The sequence below is a fragment of the Mytilus trossulus genome, chromosome 1, assembly GCF_036588685.1.
Source record: "Mytilus trossulus isolate FHL-02 chromosome 1, PNRI_Mtr1.1.1.hap1, whole genome shotgun sequence".
Lineage (NCBI taxonomy): Eukaryota > Metazoa > Mollusca > Bivalvia > Mytilida > Mytilidae > Mytilus > Mytilus trossulus.
In genome coordinates this window covers 30,953,504-30,971,734 of record NC_086373.1, presented here as the reverse complement: position 1 = coordinate 30,971,734, position 18,231 = coordinate 30,953,504, and the positions used below count along the sequence as shown (strand labels likewise).

The 18,231-nt window shown below is 31.8% G+C and overlaps 1 protein-coding gene across 1 annotated transcript in view; it reads right to left on the bottom strand.

Moving 5' to 3' along the window:
• The window catches only part of LOC134711995 (neurofascin-like), a 95,989-nt gene that overhangs the window by 26,013 nt on the left and 51,745 nt on the right, over positions 1-18,231 (bottom strand). The window contains exons 10-19 of the mRNA XM_063573113.1: positions 17,468-17,567; positions 15,279-15,469; positions 12,156-12,287; positions 11,351-11,494; positions 9,363-9,541; positions 8,722-8,778; positions 8,302-8,392; positions 7,252-7,545; positions 6,095-6,459; positions 5,280-5,508 (exon numbers count right to left, since the gene is read on the bottom strand). Of these exons, the coding sequence (XP_063429183.1) occupies positions 5,280-5,508; positions 6,095-6,459; positions 7,252-7,545; positions 8,302-8,392; positions 8,722-8,778; positions 9,363-9,541; positions 11,351-11,494; positions 12,156-12,287; positions 15,279-15,469; positions 17,468-17,567 (1,782 nt within the window). The remainder of the gene's footprint in view (positions 1-5,279; positions 5,509-6,094; positions 6,460-7,251; positions 7,546-8,301; positions 8,393-8,721; positions 8,779-9,362; positions 9,542-11,350; positions 11,495-12,155; positions 12,288-15,278; positions 15,470-17,467; positions 17,568-18,231) is intronic.

Sequence of the window (18,231 nt, the reverse complement as noted above, 5' to 3'; positions counted from 1 at the left end):
TGCGTTCTTTTTAGTTATTTTATTTTTATCTTAAATTTGGGAGAAAGTTTTAAAGTTACATTAACTTGTCTACGAAGTACGACAAGTTCTAATGTTATTTTGTTATTTACAAATAATAATTCCTCAATTGTCTACGATGTATGACAAGTGTTGATGGAAATTAATTAAATATTTTATTGTCTACGATGTATGACAATTTTATATATTCATTAAGTTTTTGTATTAGTACGATGTACGGCACATATGTGTTACTTAATTCATACTCCTGTTTGTTAAACAGGTAGATATTTAAAAGTATTTCTATTCACCTGAAGGTCGTGAGTACTCTTCACAATTTACACGTGTTTTACCTGCACAGGTACACATTTTTGTATTACAATGGCTGAATTTGTTTATGCAAATGTATTGTTTTTGCAAGATGTTTAGAATGATGTTTACACTTACTAGGGTGATGGTTATGATTTTCATCACCTCTGGAATATTTTAGAAATTAAAGATGATAAATTTAATAGGAAATCAAGAGGTATTTTGAATAAATCCTCTTCTTAACAGTTATAAAACCTAGTAGTTTTATAATAGGTCTAAATGGCATGGCAATTGGAAATAATTGACAAAGCAACCGAACCTGTAAAAAGTAAGTTTTAAAATCTAGTGCTACTTGAACTTCAAATTCTACTTGATTTGTGAATGTTTCTCATGAAAGTGCTGTTGAGATTTTAGATAGGCATGTATATTGATACATTTACTCATTATTATTAATGTGATAAAGAACCTGTATGAATCATGAGGTTTGAGACACTTTCACTGCCTTCAACTCTAGCAGAGTTTGTAAAGAAACCTGCTGCTTTATTTGAATTTTGTCATTAGAGGCTTACTTTTATGAAGATTTAGTTCTAATTTGTGATCTGATCTACTGAAATGATACGGTGTATGTACCTCTTTTTGGAGTTTGTGCCATGGCTGATGATAATCCAGCCGGAGTTGATTTTGATACGTCTTTTGATCCTGCATTAAGGTTTTCAGAAGCCTTTAATGCTTCTTTTAGTGAGATTAATGGTCCATTATCTCATCCTGTTTGTTGAACAGTTTAATCATGATTTTGATAAAATCAGGAAAATATAAAGTTCATAGAGGAAATAATACTATCACACTGAGAACTGGGACAATCCTAGTGTGTCGAGGATAAATTAAAATCTAAATGGCACTGCCTAGACAGGCCCACTCTGTGGTTTCAAAGATGCAGGAGACCCAGAGATATTTTCTTAAGGGGTTGATCATTACCCCTATTGTTGAGTTGGCTATTTCTTGTTGTAAGAATGAGCCATTGGATCTTGATAATACAAGGATTTTATTGTAAAATTCTATTTGTTAGTTTGACCATGGGTTTCTGGTTAAACCCATAGGAGATGCTCAGAAATATTTAGATGATAAAACTTTTTTGTAATTCTGTTGTGATAGTTGCTTTATCACATTTCTAGTTATGATTGCAAAAAGCAAACTTGTGTTTATACAAAGATTCTAAAGCAAATTATAGATTCCTTGGAAGAGGTTCCAGGTCTAGCAATTAATTAACTCCCAGCTGTTATGGGAAAGGCAATATCAGTTTTTTAACTGCAGATGCTCTGTTGGTCAACTAGTGTACTATACTAGTAGGCAATTCCCTTCATTGAGAGGGAGAGGTTTCCAAAAGGGAACAGAGAATTTCGAAGAGGTCACTTTTCTCAACCAGTTGCTATATATACAGTAGATAACTTAAATATTATGATTTGGAAAATGTTTCTATTGATCTATTGATATTAGATATATTAAGAAATGGTTATAAAATTATTTTTAATGATGTACCACAAGGTTATCATTTTTGAATTAAATACATTTCACCTTTCATAAGGATGAATTATTTTCATAAGTCCAAAAATTGATAGCTAAGGGAGCTATTTAAGATTTTGATCGATCAATGGAAAATCAGTTTATTTCCTATATTTTCTTAGTTCCTAAGAAAGATTGGTCTTCAAGGCCTGTATCTATTTGAAAAATTCAAACAAACTTAGTTTGTGGCTAATCAGCATTTGGAGCAGGACCATTTATCTTTTGTTTAGATGTAATTCTTTTTAGAATAATTATCTATATATATATAGAGAGAGAGCTAAATTATAACATCTATAGATCTCACAGATGCATATTTAGGTATCATTTATGATTATATCACAATTTCCTGATTCATGTGGAAAAGACATTGATATGATATTTATGTTTTTTGTTTTGGATTGGCTTCTGCATCAAGAGTTTTTACTAAGGTTTTAAAACCTGTCTTATGTATTTATGAAATAATGTCACTTGAAGTATATACATGCTATAGTTTATACATTGATGATTCTTTTATTATGGATCAGAGTTAAGATGATTGTATTGTGAATACAGAAGAAGTGGTGCAAATGCTTGATAAGCTGTGCTTCGGAATAAATTTTGAGAAGTTGGTACTCATTCCTTGGAAGCACATTGTTTTCCTTTGTTTCATTATTGATACTGAGCTATTTAAGTCTTTTCTGACAGATGAGAAATGGTAAAATTATCTCCCTTGGGAAATTTTTCTTAAATAGAATTGTGTAACTGTATTTTAGATGATTTACATCATATATTGGTCTTGTGACGAATGCTTTTAATGCAGTATCTGTGGGAATGTTACATTGCAGAAACATGGCAAGAAATAATGTTGAAACACTGTATAGTTGTTACAAAGTTTATTATCATCAATAGGCATGATAGGTGAAATTTTTTAACAATTTAAAATCAGAAATTAAAAATTTGATTTATAGACCCATCCAAATAAGTTTTTGGATTGAACCAGATTCCTCTAACAAAAGAAGGATTTGGGATCCAAATTTGAAGAAAATGTTTCTGTTGGTAGAATTTATTGGAGCTTCTTTAAGAGTATGCACTCATTAATATAGATTTCATAGTATTGTGGGCTATATTTTTCTTTTGGAGAAAAAGTTTTAGTCGCAGAGAGTTATACAATCAGAAAATACTATTTCAGTAGCTTTTATTATGCAATAGGAGTTATAACCTCTTTGTCACTTAGCATATACTTACTACAAATATTTCATTATTTGGGCTTGGTGTTCAAGAAAGAACATTTTTATCACAGCTCTTTTTATTCCTGGTAAGAAAATTTTGATGCTTATCATATGTCTAAAAAATTTACAGATTCAAAAGGATGGCGATTGAAAGAAGATGTATTGGTTTTGTTGTTATTACATTTTCATTTTCAAATCTGTAGATAATTACTTCATTGTCTTTAGACCAACAAGCTCCTTTCAGAGATGTTTGTATTTTTCATGATCAGAATTAAGACCTTATATTTTCCCATCTTTTTCATTGTTGGGGATAATTATAAAGAAAATTATTAGTGATAAAGTTCAGAAGGCTCTTTTGGTTATCCTTTTTGGCTTGCTCAGAGTTGGGTTTCTTTGCTAAAACCAATTTTAATTTATTTGCCAGTTAAACTGCTAAGCATAAAAATTAGTAACAATGTTGTATACTGAAGATAATGTCTTTCCGTCAGGAAGAGACTTAATTTAACTGTATATTGTAAAAAATATAAGTGAACCAACACCTGAAGAGTTGATTGTGCAGTAGGGTAAAAACGTGTGTATTATACTCAGAAATCACTTTAATATAAACAGGAGTTTTCAGAATCATTTGTAAAATATATTTACACTTCATCTTGGAGACCTTGCATCTATGATCAAGCATTATCAATATTTTTTGAGAAATTTCATTATTTGGTGTGATCAATTCCTTATCACCATCTAAAAAGGATGTTTTTGATTATTGAATTTTTTGTAAAACACAAGTTTTTCATATTCAGCATGTTTAATGTGAATTTTCCTTGTTCTATGTTTAAACAGACTTTATCCTTTAAGAAAAAGATGTTACTTAATTTGTTTGTTTACTACATGTATTTGTGTAAGGTTGCTGAAACCTGAATCTGCAATTGAAGAGTTAGATACTCTTTCACTTGGGAGATGAATTTAGTGCTATCTTTTTTAGGTTCTTAATATTCATTGGAGTATTTAACATTGAAGACTGTCTTTTATACTTGTGTCTTTATTTGCCTTGACTGAACAGTAACATCTGCCTTAAAGTACTATCTTTATCAGCTGTAGATTTACATTCTATGTCTTTCATTCAGAGACATGGCACTTTATTTTTTCATATACATGAGTTTTTGAAAAATACTAGATCTGTTAGTTAGTTTACCTTATGAGGTGATCAAAGGTTTTGATAAACCAAAACTTTGTGTTGTTAAGACAATGATTTATCATGTTTTGTGTACAAAATAGGTGAGAGAATTCATCTAAGTCTTTTCGTAAAGTTTAGATAGTTAGAGAGAGTTCTAATTTTATCCAAGGTTTTAAGGTTACCTCATTTAGAGGAACCTCTTCTTAAGTGCATTTAGCTTCAGGATGTTCTATTAAGGACATTATGGCAACAGTTTTGTCTGAACATATGGTAAAACTTTTTCAAGTTCTATAACAGGAAAGTAAATAATATCAGTACTAAAACACTTTTCTTCAGTTGTAGTTACTGGATGATCTTGTGATTTTTATCCTTTATTAAATGTTGGCATTTATATAAAAATTGTTTTTAGTTTGTGTCTACACTTTAAACAAGCTAATTCATTACTTGAGACCGAAGGCGAAATATGAATAAGAATGTTCCTTCATCCAAGCATATCTTGGATGTGCAGGATGAAGGTCATTCTTAGAATATGAGCCTGAGGCTCGAAAGTAATTAATTCCCACCCTAGGGATTATCAGTCAGACCCACCCTTTTCCACTGGGTTTTATATTTGGTCGACACAAACTTGCTTTAAATTATGACAAGTTATTATGGAACAGGTGCTTATATACTAGGGTCAAGGTCACTGGCCAGGTATAGTTTGTTTCTTTAAACAGAGATATTATATGTTAGCTTCACCCCTCAAAGAGAAGTTAAGCTAATTCATTACTTTCGAGCCTCAGGCTCATATTCTAAGAATGACCTTCATCCTGCACATCCAAGATATGCTTGGATGAAGGAACATTTTTTATTACATGTATACAAATACAAGAGTTTTACTTGCATGAATAAGAACTTATAAGTTTTATATTATAAAAATAATAATTTAGTCAATTCTTTAAATTATCCAAAACTAACCTATATGAAAAATGTGTGTTTTAGGTATAAAGTTCAGTAAAACCTTGACCTTATTTACCAATTAGCCTTAAGAATTTTACCTCCCATTCCAGAATGTCCTGTGTATACCAAAGGTGGTATTGCTGCTTCTCCTTTACTGTTCACTGCTTTCACTTGTACTTTATACTCTTTATATATATTATTCACATCAATTTCCTTCCTGGTAGTCTTCCAGTCTGTTACCTCATATGATTTTTTATTCCCAGCTTTATCTTGTGTAATTATCACATACTTGAAATCTGGTCCATTTTGGTCAATAGGTTCAACTGGCTATTTTTAAAGAAACATAAACATTTTAATTATAATTCAGACAGTTTTTTTTTCAATTGTAGGTTTTCTCTTTTGAACTGCTTTACATTTTGTTATACTGGTGCATTTTTTGGCTTACTATACAGTTTGAGTTTTGCTCATTGTTGAAGGTGGTACATTGAACTGTAGTTGTTTACATCTTGTTCTTTGATCTTGTGTGGACAAATGTCCTATTGTCAATCATGCCATAGCTTATTCAGTTATCATTAGTAACTAAAAAAAAACACACTTTTTTATAGACACACAAGCTGACGCCTGGTATTTCTATATCCCCTCACCACATTGCAAGGGGTACAATAAAGTTTTAAATACTGTGAAACATGCCATTCTCCTGGGTTTCAATTTTGGATAATTGAGGAAAAGTAGATATTTTCATGGATCATGTGGATATTTAGTTTCTTAGTTTTTTTTCTGAAATCTCATACAAGACTATAGTAAATTTGCTAAAGATTTAAATTTGTTGTTCATTTTAACCGTGGAAATCAACTAAAATTGATACCCTATGGACCATAATGGTTAGTTATCTTAAAGATTGTAGTATACTTACATCCCATTCAATAACTAGTTTTCCTGTCATGTTTTCTACAATCCTCACATTAGTTGGATGTTGTTCAGGAAGAGCAGCTTTTGTAGAACATATGGGTGTGATGTTAGAAAATACACTTTCTCCTAGCTGGTTTCTGGCTTTGATTTGGAATGTGTAGTTAGCAAAGGCAGATAGTTTCTGTTCATATTCATTCACAGTACCTATAGTTTCATTTATCTTTTTATAAGCATTGTCGTAATTGGTCTTGGAAAAAATGACATAATTTGAAATTGGCATATAGTTGTCAAATCCAGGTCTCCAAAATAATGTCACCTTTAGATTACCACATGTTTTGATAGTCAGGTCTTTTGGTGGATCTGGTGGCGCTGTAAACAATAACATACACATGAATTAAATATAAGCATATCATTAATTGCAATTGTACAAAAAAGTTTTTTATATTTAAAAAAACTTTAACTGCAGAGTGAATGTTATGTTAACAATAACATACACATGGATTAAATATAAGCATGTCATTAATTGTAATTGTACAAAAAAGTTTTTTATATTTAAAAACTTTAACCGCAGAGTGAATATTATGTTAACAGGCAGAAAAACTATGTCCATTTATAAGTAAAATACAGATAAATAGTTATATTTTTTTTTAATTTTCTTTTGGATATTATCTTATGATCATTAACAAGCTTCTGTCCAAGTTTGGTAGAAATCCAGAACAGATTAAGAAATTTATTAAAATTTCAAAAAACTTTAATCACAGAGGGAATATTTGTGGCCGCTGCCGCTGACAGAATGTAGGATCACTATGTCTGGCTTATGCAACAAAAGTAGAGAAGGGTAGGAGGGGTCCTGATCCCGAAATCCCGGATTAAAAAACAGCTGATCCCGAAATCCCTGGCTAAAAAATACAAAATCCTGAGGGCCTGAAATTCGAAAAAATTCCCGGATCCAGAAATGGTAAATCCTAAAATCTTGAGCTGAAAAACACCCAAACACTGGAGTCCCGATAAGGGTCCTATCCCCCCTCAAAGTAGCAGGCTTGACAAAATTCATTATACATGTACTTATCTTTCTTATGAAATCATTAGACAACTATGTCTTTGTCTGTGTCCCCCTACCTGAAATTTTTTTGAAACAGCCCTCACAGGAATAAAACTCACCTTTGACCTTGAGCTGACTTATACCAGTGTCTGAATCTACTTTGTTATCAGCGACACATGAATAATTAGCTGAATCTTTACTACTAGTTTTAACAATCGACAGAGTGTCCCCATTCTCGAGGATTTGTATGTTGCCATCATCATCGTTGTTATTTATACGCTCTCCATTTTTGTACCATAATTTTTCTAAGAATTGCTGTTCAGATGGGTCACTAGTAGCCAGACAATTAAAAATTGCACCTTCTCCATATGCAAGACTTCTTTCAACTGGTCTCAGAGTCACTTTAGTTTTTTCTGAATTGAAGAAGTCAAGTCCATGTAAAATATCTTTTTAATGCAATATCAGTTTTAATTTTATATAGATTTACCAGTTTGAATTGTTTTACACTAGTCATTTTGGGACCCCTAATAGCTTACTGTTCAGTGTGAGCCTAGGCTCTATGTAAACAACCCTATTAGACCTATAACTGTTTACTTTTTTACATTGTGACATGGACGGCGAGTTGTTTCATTGGCACTCATACCACATTTCTGATATCTAATATAGGAATTTAGATAATGACGTGTGTATCGTTTATTGATGATTATCGTTATTTGTAGATATCATTTTCTAAGAGATTTTGCTGTTGCTGTTTGATATGGTAAAATGTACTGTATAGTATTTATGTTAATTTATGTGAACCATTATATTCATTATTCAATGTAACAAAATCATAATGTAAAATGATTAAAACTTATTATATTCAACATTTGAAATGAAAGATAACTATAAGATAAACATGAAGGAGCCATCTGAAGTCTACCTCTGTGTGTGGGATTTTATTGTGTGTTGAAGATACATTGGTGGCCTTGGGCTGTTTTCTCCTTGGTCCCCATTTCCATTCTCAATTTTACGTTGACCTATATATTGCTTTGATGAAAGATATATGTGATGTTGCTGAGGCATCCAATTTAAAATACGAATTGCAATCAGATGTGGCTTAGTATCTATACATCTGATGCAGAACTTCTACTCATTTAATCTTAAAACTTAGTCCAGCGAGTACTTACTTCTAACTATAAGTTCCCCTGTTTTGTTGTCACTACCAAATCTATTGGAGGATATACAGGTGTATTTACCATTATCTTTCTTCAGAACATTCTGTAAAAATAAAGTTCAAATTCAAATTACATTTTGTCATTGTTTCCAGTTTTTAGTTTAAGCATTTATGTGATGGTTTTAAAATCATGGTTCAAAGTTGATCATAATTGGTTATGCCTGTTCTGCAGGCCCTTATGGTTTTATATAAAAGGTTTGATTTTTGTGGACTTCCACACTTTTGATCAAGATTATATATAATGAGGCTTCATCAATACATTCCTAATGTGTGTCTTTTTTTTTTATAAAAACATGAAATATGTAATAACTATGATCAGAAGTGATTTTTTTCATGTCATGATATTGTATTAGACTATATGACAACAATTTACCTTTATCAAGACAGTATTGTGAGTAAATTCATATCTATCTGTATTTGACCAATTTACCTTTATCAAGACAGTATTGTGAGTAAAGTCCTATCTATCTGTATTTGACAACAATTTACCTTTATCAAGACAGTATTGTGAGTAAGTTCATATCTCTCTGTATTTGACATAAATTTACCTTTATCAAGACAGTATTGTGAGTAAATTCATATCTCTCTGTATTTGACAACAATTTACCTTTATCAAGACAGTATTGTGAGTAAATTCATATCTATCTGTATTTGACAAGAATTTACCTTTATCAAGACAGTATTGTGAGTAAATTCATATCTATCTGTATTTGACAACAATTTACCTTTATCAAGACAGTATTGTGAGTAAAATCATATCTATCTGTGTTAAGGGGCTTACCTTTATCAAGACAGTATTGTGAGTAAAGTCCTATCTATCTGTATTTGACAACAATTTACCTTTATCAAGACAGTATTGTGAGTAAATTCATATCTATCTGTATTTGACAACAATTTACCTTTATTAAGACAGTATTGTGAGTAAAATCATATCTATCTGTGTTAAGGGGCTTACCTTTATCAAGACAGTACTGTGAGTAAAGTCCTATCTATCTGTATTTGACAACAATTTACCTTTATCAAGATAGTATTGTGAGTAAATTCATATCTATCCGTGTTTAGAGGCTGTACATTGTTTTTCATCCATTTCAGTGCTGGATCAGGTTTACCATTATGTTCACATTTCAGTGTGACAGAATTTCCTTCAGCAACTTTCACTTTTCCAGGACCATCGGTTACTAATGCTTTTAACGCTGTTGAAAATTTTATAATGATTAGTAAATAAACGTACAAGCAATATTTATTATATTATCAGCAATTTATCAATTCTCTTAGGGAAATATCTGTTTACCCATCACAGATCAATCTTACATGTCAAACAACACCTAATTTTGTGGTTATTCAGTAAATCATAATTAATCTCCCTTTGACATAATAGATGACTTAAGTAAACAAATATTATTGTGGCATATTGAAACTGATCAAGCATTTTCTTTTTTAATATCCCCATTCTTATTACATAAATAATACCATACTGAACTAATGCAAAACAAGTCAAATTCATACTTATGTGAAATTATTTGATATCATCCATAAAAATGTGCCTTATAAGTGCTTACACATTATGAAATTCTTTTACGACAAAAAACAATTAATTGTTTTAGTGAACATGTAACTGTGAGTACTCTCAAATCGTATTTTCTTGTTAATTCGACCTGTTGATACTGTTTATAATGCTTTTTTGTTATTTTTTATTTATATGGATCTTGTCTGTACACCAGCTTTAATTATTTGTAATATCTTCAATTTTTCACTTATTCTTACTCCATTTGTATAAACTTCAAGATTATAATTTTTTTGTTTAAAACCGGTTTTTTTTCTAAAGTGAATTTTGATTGGTTAAATATTTCTCAGTGATGTCCTGCCATGCCTTTGTCTGAATTTGTTTGTTAGCTTGTTGGTCATGAATGTTTGTCTCTAATATTTAAAATTAACTGTGCATTTGTATTCAGATATCGCAGATCAAATTTATTCGTTCATTGTGTAATCATACGTTTTTTGATTGAGTTAAGTCTGCCAATTGATATTTTATGGTGTGTTTTTCTATGTTGTGATGTTATGCTATTGTTTCAGAAAAAGGGAGAAGGTTTGGATCCACTAAAATGTTTAATCCCGCTGCAAATGTTTGCACCTGTCCTAAGTCTGGAATCTGATGTACAGTAGTTGTCGTTTGTTTATGTAATATATAAATGTGTTTCTCGTTTCTTGTTTTGTTTATATAGATTAGACCATTGGTTTTCCCGTTTGAATGGTTTTACACTAGTAATTTTGGGGCCCTTTATAGATTGTTGTTCGGTGTGAGCCAAGGCTCCGTGTTGAAGGCCGTACTTTAACCTATAATGGTTTACTATTATATTGTTACTTGGATGGAGAGTTGTCTCATTGGCACTCACACCACATCACATCTTCCTATATCTATTCGGGTAATGTTATTGTTTGAAATTCGAGATTAAAAAAAAACCGTCACATGCATGGTTGAAACAACAGTAGTAAATATATGTTCAAAAAGAAAATACAACTCAAAGTGAGAAACAAAAACAAAACAGTATCGATATAAGATAGTTTTAATGGTTAGAAACGCACTTCATCGCGAAAGTTTAAACATAACATGTAAACATTGAAGTTCTATAAAAAAGGCAATCAAAAGCAACAAAGAGTGCTGAATAACATTTATGTTTATTTGTCATGGAAATATGGAATATAGATATTTAAAGATTATAATAAAAAAATCTTCGATATTCAACTTCTATAAGCTTCCTATATCTATGTGTTGATATAACTCTTGATTCATCATAATCTGGTGTAATTCATTTAGAAGGATGTTTTTTGATTTCCGATAATTTCATTTTTTCAGGGTTTAACAAAACTCAATCTACTCCATATCTATATTTTTGTCCCTAAATCCACAAAACTTGATACCTATGAAATAATGTGTACCGTTTACAGTACTATTGAATATTTCAGTCTGAGCTATTTGTTATCAGATAGTAAGTTTGACTTACCTAACACATTCAGGTAGACATCTGCCATCAATGATCCATGTATGTTAGAAGCTTTACATTGGATAACTTGTGAATCTCCGTCTGTTACGTTCTTGAATACCAGACGGTCTTTCTGAATTGTTCTTCTAGGGTTTGGAGGTGCCTCTGTATACATAAAACGGATTATTTTAAGCAATGATAAAATATTTGTGTGCCCCTTCTAACAATGCATTCATATTTTGCCCGTTTGAATCCTTAACATCAATTACGATCAGAGATTATTGTGAGGTTTTTATTATTGAGAATAATGCAATTTGGTGAGTATCAAAATAATTAGAACTCCCATTCAGATATCTGATACATACAACTGTGTGCAGATTTTCCTGAAAAGGCAATTACTGATATTATTTTTGTCCAACCTTTAAAATATCACAATAAATGCACACAATTATTTCAGAATTAACAGTACTTTTGAATTTGATTAAGAAATATCTGAATTAAATCAAAACAATAAATGAAACATGTCAAAGAAGTCAAATGAATATTTAGTATTAACTTAATACTGCCAACTTTTCAAAATGCCCATGGGGATTTTACGTGCAAGATGGCTGTCATAGTCTTAAAAAACTTCAAGGGGGCCTTCAAATACATTTTTATGTTGTTTTTTTGGCTTCTTCATACTTTTATAAGCCTAATGTCATTGTAAAATTAATTGTTTTGTTCAAATTGGGGATAAAATTGCTCTTTCAAAATTTCAATTTGGGAGCCTCCATGGGGGAAATCCCCCTCAAATAGTGACAGTTGGCAGGTAGTATTAAGATCCTACCATTGATAGGTTGACCATTGATGAACCAATTGACATCAGGAGCTGGAATACCTTCTACCATACATAAGAATTCAGCATCCTCTTCTACCCCTATTACAACATCTTTTGGTTCCTTCACAAAATAGGGTCTGGCTGTAAACATACAAATAATTAAAAAGCAGTCCAACATTGTCACATGATCATCATTTTGCCAATCAAGGTTTATTAGATTGCAGTTAACATCATAAATAAGGATTCATTTATTTTCATAGATACAAATTTTCGTTGATTTATGATAACTAACATGTTTGTTAATATTTAACTTCATGGTTTTGTCAAGGTCTGCATTCAAGTCTATATATTTGTTCTTTGTCAAACTTTAAATTTCATTGTTCACGGTCACATATACAAACGTAATCATAAGAAAATTTGTATCCGATGAATAAAATTAAGTTCTATGTAACAAAGGGTGTACTAAAAGTAGCATTTTAATCTATTGCAATAAAAAATCATAATATCTAATAAAATTTGTAGATTTAGCTAACTAAGTCCTTATATTTGTATAAAGTAACATTTGTTTATAGTGGAAAATTATTTTAAGGTTGAATAAGCTATAATTAAAAATTGCTCGCCGGTCCCTTTCTGTGATTACCATTAGATAACATTCATTTGCCAATCTTTTTTTTTTTTTTTATCATTATTCATTTGCCAATCAATCTATCATGAAGAGAAGATAAGTTATTCATATTTTGTTCATAGTCTTTTTCAAAAATGATGAAAGGTTCTTTATATTGGTATGTAATCATTTTAAACGTTTCAAATTTATGAAATTATATTCGTACATCAATGTTTTTGATACACCAATAACAAAAACTGAAATATATTGAATGTATACATTTTGTAATTATTTAAAATTATATCAGAAATGTAAACTTAATTATAAAATAATGAACCTGTTAAGGGGAGAGAATACTCGCATAACTTTTTCGAATTGGCACATAATACAACGGAATGTCACTCTTGCATACAAATGGCACATCAATAGAATTAATTAACTGTGCAATCGTGCTCCACCTTCAATGATGATTCTAAATTATAAATATAACCAAAAGTTGTTAATCTATAGATAGTGAAGACTAATGAAAGCTAACCCACTGTAAAAATATTTCTTTGCAATTTTTTAAAACTTCCTCAGGAAAATGATCGAGTCACTTGACTTTCAAAGCTCAAAATTAATGTTTTTACACAATATTTGAATAAAGTAGTTATAAAAACAATATTTGAATAAAGTAGTTAAAGATTATTCGCTTCTCAAAGTATAAGACGCAATAAAAATCGTATGCTTGCACCATCCTACCGAAATACGGATTTAATTAAGGCCTGAACATTTCGACATTTCTCCGTATATTTATAGCAAAACCGGTTTAAACCAAATCACAAGTATGTGTTAAGATCCGACTAAATACCTATTTCCCGATATGGTCAGGTAAAATTGCTACTAAAAGTATACCCAAACTGATTAATAGATATTAAAGAAATAAATCATGCTTGATGTGTAGCATAGGAAGTGTTCCACTTGTATTTTTTGTCCATCTGATGAGTTAAGCCTTTTTCAACTGATTTTTATAGTTCGTTCTTATGTTGTACTGTTATACCACTGTCCCAGGTTAGGGGAGGGTTGGGATCCCGCTAACATATTTAACCCCGCCACATTATTTATGTATGTGCCTGTCCCAAGTCAGGAGCCTGTAATTCAGTGGTCGTCATTTGTTTTATATGTGTTACATATTTGTTTTTCGTTCATTTTTTTACATAAATGAGGCCGTTAGTTTTCTCGTTTGAATTGTTTTACATTGTCTTATTGGGGCCTTTTATAGCTGACTATGTGGTATGGGCTTTGCTCATTGTTGAAGGCCATACGTTTACCTATAGTTGTTAATGTTTCTGTCATTTTGGTCTTTTGTGGATAGTTGTCTCATTGGCAATCATACCACATCTTCTTTTTTATACTTAACATAACATTGTGAAGTTGCACTTAATATCAAACCATTCCTAAATAAATAGAGGCTTAATAATATGTAAAGAAAGTCGCAGAGAGAAAAACAAAAAGATGGATGGGCGTACACACTGAATACAGTAAACCATCTGCTATATCTGTATAATGTCAACTTTCATTAATGTAAAATAATGATTATAAATTATTGTTGGTTATCTAAACGAGATTGGTTTTACCTCTTGAGCTGGTACAGTGAAAGTGAAAAAAGTAATTATCGGACCACAGATGAATTATCAGGTTGTGATTGGTTAAACGCTGTCACGTGGTGACCCCATATGAGACCGTATGGGGTTAGTAAGTTTCATATGGGGTTCATGACGCGTTAATGGCGATGTCATCTATTAATGTTGTTGTGTTTCATTGTTTATTTTTCAACAAAACGCCGCAGAAAAGGTCCAGCTTCAGATAAATTCCTTTAACGGTTAACTACTGACCCCCTACAGATCCATAGAGGGTGAAATAAATTTATAGGGGACTCAGCCTCAGGCCTCACCCCCTATGGTCAGTAGCGAACCATATAACTTATAATGAGTTGGGATGACCAAGGATAATCCATGTATTGCTATGTTACATATAATTATGTTGTTAATTCATTGACAACGACATGTGCACACTTAGTTGCATTTTTTCATATCACTCTTCTGTGCTGAGAAGTATAGATTATCGGGTTTTCTACAAATTGATATCGTAAAATATCAGCCAGGAGTCACAATGTGAACCTTTTGGCGAGAGAGCACAGCGAAGTGTGTCAAGCAGCTGATATTTTACGATATCTATACGAAGAAAACCTGATTATCTTTTTATTGTTCTATTACTGGTCTTTTCCCTCTTTCTAATACAGTTTTACACTTGACTAAATCAAGCTTGATAATGTCTCCTCTCCTACTGTGACCATGCGGATAACTTCTCCTCTCACATTGTGCTGATAATGTTTTGTTTTGAAGCCTTGATACAAGAATAACGGAGCAACAGAGCAGCCCGGTGATATAGGTGTAGGGAATGACGATAAAGGAAATTATCAGTTAGTCAGTAAGATCACAGTAAGATCAAAGGAAAGTTTCGTAAAATAGAGCTAATATAAATTATACCTTCTACTTGTAGTGTAAAAGTGGCAACAACTGGTGTAGACGTCACATCATTGGTAGCACTACATTCATATTCTCCTTTATCTGCAAACTCAAGGTGTTCTATAATCAATTCTTGTCCATGTTCAGAGACCTTCATTCTGCTGTTCAATTTCATACCTCCCTTTCTTGTCCATACTATATCTGGTGTTGCTCTGAAATAAACACCAACAATGTATAGTATGATTGATTAAAAGACATATACCAATGGCTCGCTTTATAAACTGCTAATTTTAGATTTGTCATTTATGGGTCTATTAAAGCTGACTATGCCATACAGTCTTCACTCAAAGTTGAAAGCCTTACCGTGACCTATAGTTGTTAATTTCTGGGTCCTTTGGTCTCTTGTGAAGAGTTGTCTCATTGGCAATCATACAACATCGTCTTTTTTATATATAGCCATGTTGAGCAATTTCAGTATATTTTGATCAAAGTGCTATCTCTAGATAAGGAGGAAGCTTCTGTCCATGTTTGTCAAATTTAATGAAGGTTTTGCAAGTTATTCAATTTTTATAATCATTAACCACAAAGAGCCAGTGTATAAAATCATACCTGTCAACTCACCCGTTTTTTGCGGGCGACACCCGTTATTTTCACCTCTCACCCGGGAGTTTTTCTTTACCCGGCGGGTCCCGGGAATTTCTAACATTACCCGTTTCACCCGGATTTCTGACCGGAATTGTTTCCGGTATTTAGAAGTAATACGACCTTCGGTTTTATCGGTCTTTTTCAATGTAACCAAAAGTCAAAATGTAGGACTTGTTTACCTGAGCTACGTAACGATATTTTCAACAAGCTACAAGATGAGTTCAGTGACTATCAGTTGACCCCATTAGATGAACTTCCACTTTGCACTTCCCCTGAAACTGACATTGGTACATTTTGGGGAGAAATGTCCAAGTTGCATGACATTTTTCTTAACAAGCCAAGATTTTTTGTTTTGTCAAAACTTGCTAAAACATTACTGGTTTTGCCAAACAGCAATGCAGACAGTGAGAGGGCATTTTCTTTAGTAAAGAAAATAGCTACAGAGTTTAGGGCTGATCTTAATAAGGATACACTGTGTGCTCTTCTTTCTTGTAAAATGAATACACATTTGCATTGCTATGAACTGAAACCAAGTGCAGTTCTTTTAAAGAATGCCAAGTCTGCTACTATGGAATATAACAATAGTCTGAAATAAACTTGTATACATGTTCTAACTGTTTTATATACATATTGACTAAATAAATTATATGGAAACATATTTTTGTTCTTCAATTGAGCCCGCAAAATGTCGTACGCGTTATGACCTGAGATTTTTTTTCTCAATGCAGGTCATGACCTGACTTTTCATTTTCAGAGGTTGACAGGTATGATAAAATATATATAAAAAAGTATTTTTTGTTCTTTTCCAGATGGAAGCTTGTCATTGTAAAAGTTTCCTAAAATGCAATGAAGGTTTGAAAGAGGTATTGCTGTTTTAAAACCTTAGCAATACATTGTATGTTAACCTTAACAGTAAACAAGAAAGGGCTTAAGGTAGCACTAAATACACCTGTTTCACAAACTATAATTCTTTGTGGGAGATATATAATATTCAAAAATATTTTGATTTTGTTTACTGTACTGGTTCCCAAATACTATCTCTCTATTACAAACAAATTTAACTCCGCTGCATTTTTTCGCCTGTCCCAAGTCAGGAGCCTCTGGCCTTTGTTAGTCTTGTTTTATTTTTAATTTTTGTTTCTTGTGTTTAATTTGGATTTTAGTATGGCGTTCATTATCACTGAACTAGTATATATATTTTTTTTTGGGCCAGCTGAAGGAGGCCTCTGGGTGTGGGAATTTCTTGCTGCATTGAAGACCTGTTGGTGACCTTCTGCTGTTGTCAGGTTGTTTAGTCTTTGATACATTTCCCATTTTCATTCTCAATTTTATAGAAAGTGGCCAAATCAATTTCTGCATACTTAAAGAGAAGCAGAACGTAATACAGAGATATACAGTTTGAAAATATGCCACACAGCACTATGTTTTGACCATTATTTCAAGTTATATTGAGCATCTTACATATAACATGACCCTAAAAGAAAAATATCACAGCAAATTTTGGCCCGTGCCTTAACAGTATTAAACCAATTTGTGTATACAATATTCCTAATACTTTGACTTACTTTCCAGCAAAGATACACATAAATTTGGCTTCTCCATTCTTCAAACCCAAAACAGTAGCATCTGATCGCCATAGTAACGACACTCCATTTACTGATTCACCTAGAAAATACAAAACATTTTCTTAAAATTCTGAAATATAACATGACTATAATCACACTTTATATAACAAAATCCTATTTGATTTTTTATCAACATCTAATGATTAGTCAATGATTTATGGCTATAACTTTCTTTGTCTAAAGACAAAACACATGCAAAGCATGCTGATCTAGCATGTCCATACAATGTCAAATTAGCTGGTAGACACAAAACAATATATACCACTGACATATTTTTATCACATGAGGAGCACTTCTTCTTTAGTTTAAATAGTTATTAAAATGTTGAAGCAAATACAATCAGATAAAATTGTTTCATATTCCACTATCAAAGTTTAAAACAGTATTGTCAAAATTAGAAAAAAACAAACAATGGCGATGAACCTTGTGAAAACATGTATGATCACATGATTGCATCTGTTAAACATGAGATATACATAATGCAAGTTTTACAAAGGCTAAGCTTTCTGTTGTTTGGTTTCAGAGGAGTTGAGATGACAAGAACAGGACTGACTGACTGACGGACAGACCAGTCAAAAACAATATACCCTCCGCAACTTTGTTGCATGGGGTATAATAAGCATTGCGAATCAGTTTTGTAACATTTGTATGAGGCAAACCAAAGGAATGGAAACCAATTTGTACAGAAATACAAGGGTAAAGCC